Below are 6,000 nucleotides of genomic sequence, written 5' to 3'. Positions count from 1 at the left end.
GAAGAATCCATTCCCAAAATAAGCTAAAAAGGAAAAACCATTTATGAATTTTCTACTACTACTACTACTACTACTACTAATAACCTTATATAATTCTATTCTTTTTTGAAATTTTAATTAAAATTAGAAAAAAAAAGGGGAGGGGGGGTCGGGGGGAATGACAATGGCAATGGCAATTTCGTTAATATAGGTAAAAATTAGGGTATTATTGAATCAAGACATTGCCAAATCTCCTTTGTAAGTAACAGTCCAAACCATGCAACCAAAACCCTTGTTGTAGTCCTGTCGTCTAAGCTGTCCTCTGCGCCACCTGTTCGCTTCTTCCTCTTTAAAATAACTCACTTTCTTGCTCTCTCTGACTCTGTGCTCGAAGGCTTAAAAATTTTCCTCCTTTTTCCACCCTCTAACGCCCTCATTACACGCGTCAGTAACAAGGGATAAAAGAAATGAGGAGTAACTAGCTTTTCTTGCGCTTTCCTAGGAACCAAACGCCACCTGTTTCTCATCTTTTCCACCAGCCCCACTGAAAAAGTTTCCATTTTTTTTTACTCGAACTATCTAAATCACGGAAGTCCTTCCAAACCCAATTTTTTTTTCTTGCATTTTTTTTTTTGCTTCACGTTATATGATTCTTTGTCTCGCTATATTGGCTTAAGATCAGCAAAATCATGGCAGTCGATTCGGCTGACAGGAAAGAAGTCGTCTTGAAGATTGATGACAGAGGCAATGAGAGTAATATTCCTGCAGCTGCCGCTGCAGCCACCGCCACCGGTGGAGGTAAGATATGGAGAGAATCAAGCTATGATTTTTGGAAAGACAGTGAGAAAATCAACAGCAACTGGAAAAAGGAGAATGCCAACGTGAATGGTACTGGAAGTAGTGCTAACAATAGTAGTAGAGAGAGTGAAGGTTTTGATTTCATGCAAAGCAAACAAGCAGCCATGGAAGATCCACCGTCTAAGCTGATTGGTCAGTTTTTACATAAACAAAAAGCTTCAGGTGAGATTTCATTGGACATGGATTTAGAAATGGATGAACTTCAACAAAAGCCTCCTCATCATGGCACCTTATTGCCTACTGTCGCTGAATCACCTTCTCCCTCAGCAGCTGCTGTTCCCAGGGTGTCCTTTGAAAACAACCCTGTAAGAAGAAGACAGAGTAAAGGGTCAGCATCTCCAGGGAAAGAAGAGAGTAGAGACTCTAACGAGGATGATGGGGTTGTAAAGTGTAGTTCAAACTCTTCTTTTAAAAGAAGTGAAGGTGGTTCATTTCAACGGAAGTCAAGTTTGTTAGCAACAAAGACAAAGTCCAGGTTGATGGACCCTCCTACACCGGAAAAGGGGGAGCCAAGGTCGGCGAAAGCCACAGTAGGTAAGTCAGGACAGATAATGAGATCTGGGTTTCTTGGCAAAAGTATGGAGGAAGAAGAGGATGATCCATTGCTTGAGGAGGATTTGCCTGATGAGTATAAGAAATTTAAGTTAAGTGTTTTGGTTTTGCTTGAATGGTTAAGTTTGATTTTGATTATTGCTGCTTTGGTTTGTAGTCTTACAATTCCTTATTTAAGAGCGAAACGTTTGTGGAGTCTTATGTTGTGGAAATGGGAAGTCCTGGTTTTGGTTTTAATATGTGGTAGATTGGTTTCAGGGTGGATTATACGGATAATTGTGTTTTTTATAGAGAGGAATTTCCTTTTGAGGAAAAGGGTATTGTATTTTGTTTATGGAGTGAGGAAAGCAGTTCAGAATTGTTTGTGGCTGGGGTTGGTTCTGATTGCTTGGCATTACTTATTTGATAAGAAGGTTCAGAGGGAGACTAAGAGTGAATTCCTGAGGTATGTGACCAAAGTTTTGGTTTGTCTTGTGGTGGGTGTGATGTTGTGGCTAGTGAAGACCCTTTTGGTGAAGGTGCTGGCATCTTCTTTTCATGTGAGCACTTATTTTGATAGAATCCAGGATTCATTGTTCAATCAATATGTAATTGAGACTCTTTCTGGTCCGCCGTTGATTGAAATTCAAAGGGCTGAGGAGGAAGAGGAGAGAATTGCAAATGAAGTTATGAACCTACAGAAAGCTGGTGCTACAATCCCTCCTGGGCTCAAGACGTCCACCCTTTCATCACCCCGCAGTGGGAAGGTGATAGGGAGTGGACGGATCCAGAAAAGTCCTCAAGGAAAAAGCCCTACGCTTTCACGCATGCTTTCTTCTAAGAAGGGAGAGAAGGATAATAAGGGGATAACAATTGACCATTTGCACAAATTGAATCATAAAAATGTCTCTGCTTGGAATATGAAAAGGTTGATGAATATTATCCGCCATGGAGCTCTTTCCACTCTAGATGAGCAGATACAAGATTCAACTCATGAAGATGAGTCTGCAACACAAATTAGAAGTGAATATGAGGCAAAAGTTGCGGCAAGAAAAATCTTCCAGAATGTTGCTAAGCCAGGATCCAAGTAAGTCCATCAGTCCCATCTACTATGCAATATATTGTGTGTGCATCTCTGCCTTAAATACTTCCATTCAATTTTAAATTTCAATTCACTTCATTACTGATTGATTGTTTCTTGCTTGAAGCTTTTGTTACAATTGCATTATGTTAGTTACACTGGTGTTTAGACGATATAAGGGGAGAACATTGCTGGTAAACAAGGCTGATAGTTTAGGCAGGAGCTTTCAAGGGAAATCCATTATTTTTGTGGTTTTCAAAATTCAAGTGAAGCATGAAAGCTTATGTTCCCATCCCCAAACATATTACAAACCCTGACCCCAAACAAAAGAAAAGGAAGTGTTGAAATAAAGCCAGGACATCACTAAGAATGTATGCTTCCAAATCATTTTGATGACATCAGTACTTCTTCATACAGTGGAAATCAACTTCCATTTTCTTCAAAGCCTCTTTGCATCTCCATGTTCCTCCATTTTTTTTCACCCTATGTGACCAATCTGAAGCAAAAACATATGATTCCCACCTGAATAATGTTGAAAATGGAACAGGAAGGATCATAAACCCAAGGCATGACCAAGGGAATCATGGTGAACAAGAAGTACAGTGTCAATATAGCTATATATTGCTATGTTTAGTTTGATTTGGTTAACCTTCATGTCTTTCCCTTGGGTTACAATCTTAAAGTTGCATTGCTTCTGTTGGATCGAGTGGGGTGTGGCATGTATAACAATTGTGTTTTCTCTTGTTTGTTAATTATTGTTTCTCTGTTGATGGATTCATTTTAATAAGAATGGAAGACACAAATACCGGTCCAGAATTACAATATGACTGATGAGTTGCAGGTTTGGTGGTGATATAATATTAAGTGTATGGCTTGAGTTTTTATAAAACATATACCAAGGAGGTTTTTTCATTGTCTTATTTCTTATAATTGTCTTCTCAGGTACATCTACTTGGAGGACATTGAACGTTTTCTGCAAGAAGAAGAGGCTTTCAAGACTATGAGTCTCTTTGAAGGAGCATCTGAAAGCAGGAGAATTAGCAAGAAGGCTCTCAAGAATTGGGTGGTAAGAATTGGGAACCAATGCTTTGCAGAGTGATTTACTTCTAGTATATTCTCTTTTGCGTATATGTAATCTGTTGAAGACATATGCACAATGTTATATTTTAAACAATGCATAGAACATCCAATTTGTTCTAAACCTTCCCTACTGGATGCGTCTCAAATTGAAGTTTAAGTGCTCTTTAAATAGCTAATCAAATGTTAGATTGTGGTCACATATTTATCCCTGTATGTTCCAATGGATAACAATTAAGTGTTAGAAAACTTAGTATGGCAAAGGTAACAAGATAATATGATGTGCACAAAACTAAATTAATTGATATCTGTATTGAGTTTTTAATTGGAAGAATGTTTGTATCATATTCTGTTTAGAATGTAGTGCAATCTCAATAGACCTTTTTTACTGATTCTTTTTGAGATATTAGAACTTACAGTACTGGCTTTATTGCATTAAAATCTGAGGAAAAGAAAACCTTGTGTTTTAAAGTATTTGTTATTTGTTTAGGACTACAGGCTACAGCAATGCCCCATCCCCCCTTTTTCTTTATCCTGCATGAACCCAATCACTAAAACAGAAGTTGCATGTACAAGTTTAAGATTTTCTTTGTATGCATGCAAAAATGTGATGCATTTCAATCTCTTAGGTGAATGCTTTTAGAGAACGAAGGGCACTTGCCTTGACACTGAATGATACCAAAACAGCTGTGAACAGACTTCATCGGATGGTGAATGTTCTGGTCGGCATCATCATAGTGGTTATTTGGCTCCTCATACTTGGAATTGCTTCCAGTAAAGTTCTCGTTTTTATTAGCTCTCAACTGCTTCTAGTCGCATTCGTATTTGGAAATACCTGCAAGACAGTATTTGAAGCTATTATATTCTTATTTGTTATGCACCCATTTGATGTGGGTGACAGGTGTGAAATTGATGCAGTTCAGGTACTTATATAAGCATATGAATTTTGTCTTCCTTTAATCTTTATGATTATGCAAATTCTGTTTATTCTTAATTTTTATTAAAATTCTTGGGGACTCAAAAGTCATATTTAATGAATTTCAGATGGTAGTGGAGGAAATGAATATCTTGACTACTGTTTTCCTAAGATATGACAACCAGAAGATCATAATTCCAAACAGTGTCCTGGCTACTAAGGCCATCAATAACTACTATCGTAGCCCTGACATGGGAGATGCAGTTGAATTCTGTATCCATGTGAAAACTCCTGCAGAAAAAATTGGTCTGATGAAGCAGAGGATATTGAGGTATGTGGAAAAAGATTTAACTGTTTTTCCTTGCTTTGCTTTCATTTACAGGAGTCTTTGTTGTTAATGTTTGGCAATTTGTTGTTGTGTGATCATGGAAATACCACATTGGTGATATGATATTTGTGAGTTAGAGCCTTTATTTACCGAAGTTATTTTTTGGACTAGATATTTTGTTTCTATTGATATTTCTGTGGTATATTTTGAAGTGTCTAAGATATACAATAGAAAGATTATTTGGAATACCTTGAAAGTAAATGCATTTGAGAATCTAATTGATAAAGATCTGGCCTCTTTGAGATTATCGTCTTTTGTTGCAGTAATTGGGTAAGTTTATTTGATGCGGATGAGCATGAAGGAAATGTATGCTGGATTTGTTGCATCTATGGAATGTATTGGTAAATCACATACATATGCTGAACATGTCTGATTCAATAAATCATTTCTTACTGCAGTTACATCGAGCACAAGAGTGATCACTGGTACCCAGCTCCAATGATTATATTTAAGGAACTTGAAGAGTTGAACAGAGTAAGGATAGCAATATGGCTGACACATAGAATGAATCACCAAGACATGGGAGAGAGGTGGGCAAGAAGAGCTCTCCTGGTTGAAGAGATGGTTAAGATTTTTAACGATTTGGATATTAAGTACCGCTTATATCCCATTGACATCAATGTCTGTAGCATGCCTCCTGTGGCATCTGACCGCCTTCCTCCTAATTGGACCGGACCTGCCAGCTGAACAAGATAAGAAGCAGACTATACAACCCATCTTTGTACTCTTTGAGTCCCATTCGGTGCAGTCTCAAAGTTGGGAGTTGAGTTTACTGCCTTGTAACATTGTTTCCCTGTTGGTTTTAACCTATAGTGAGATAAAATTTTCATTTAGATGATTAGATACTAAACTACGTCTATAATTAGTATATTTTTGGTAGATTGAAGAAGTCAGCTGTGCTTGATGATACTTCCTGATTGTGTTTTCGATATCTTTGACTTAAATGGCCGGTGTATGTAGCTTGAATCCCATTCAGTCCTGTTTGGGATTGCAGAGGCATATTAGTAGTGAAACTTTTACCTGTATCATGATTCCATTTTAATTTTTGATTATAGGAAATGGTCCATTTTCATTCCTACAGACAAAAGTCAGTTGTTCCTGGCTTTTCCCTGTGGGATGTAAACCTGAAACTTCTGGGCTTTTGGGGTAAGGCTTCATTGCAATATTTAT

At 37.7% G+C, this 6,000-nt stretch overlaps 1 protein-coding gene across 2 annotated transcripts; it reads left to right on the top strand.

The window, feature by feature from the left end:
- The first annotated feature begins 313 nt into the window (after positions 1-313).
- Positions 314-5,958, top strand: MSL6 (mechanosensitive channel of small conductance-like 6). Of its 2 annotated transcripts, XM_021432948.1 has the most exons (5): positions 314-2,455; positions 3,392-3,515; positions 4,156-4,449; positions 4,571-4,773; positions 5,229-5,958. In XM_021432948.1, the coding sequence occupies exons 1-5, from the start codon at positions 669-671 to the stop codon at positions 5,515-5,517; spliced, it is 2,697 nt and encodes an 898-aa protein (XP_021288623.1). In that variant the 5' UTR covers positions 314-668; the 3' UTR covers positions 5,518-5,958. The 2 variants fall into 2 exon arrangements, with proteins under 2 accessions (XP_021288623.1, XP_021288624.1); XM_021432949.1 differs by lacking the exon at positions 4,156-4,449.
- The last annotated feature ends 42 nt before the right edge of the window (positions 5,959-6,000 follow it).

The sequence above is a fragment of the Theobroma umbraticum genome, unplaced genomic scaffold, assembly GCF_002168275.2.
Source record: "Theobroma umbraticum cultivar Fairchild unplaced genomic scaffold, ASM216827v3 scaffold_67.0, whole genome shotgun sequence".
Lineage (NCBI taxonomy): Eukaryota > Viridiplantae > Streptophyta > Magnoliopsida > Malvales > Malvaceae > Theobroma > Theobroma umbraticum.
This window is presented reverse-complemented; position numbering and strand designations above follow the sequence as displayed.

What these genes read in the sequence shown, in the direction of transcription:
- MSL6 (XM_021432948.1), top strand. Translation starts at nt 669, where the DNA reads ATGGCAGTCGATTCGGCTGACAGGAAAGAAGTCGTCTTGAAGATTGAT. An exon ending in AGGCTCTCAAGAATTGGGTG is followed by an intron (nt 3,516 to 4,155) that starts GTAAGAATTGGG and finishes TCAATCTCTTAG; the next exon opens with GTGAATGCTTTTAGAGAACG. An exon ending in ATGAAGCAGAGGATATTGAG is followed by an intron (nt 4,774 to 5,228) that starts GTATGTGGAAAA and finishes TTCTTACTGCAG; the next exon opens with TTACATCGAGCACAAGAGTG.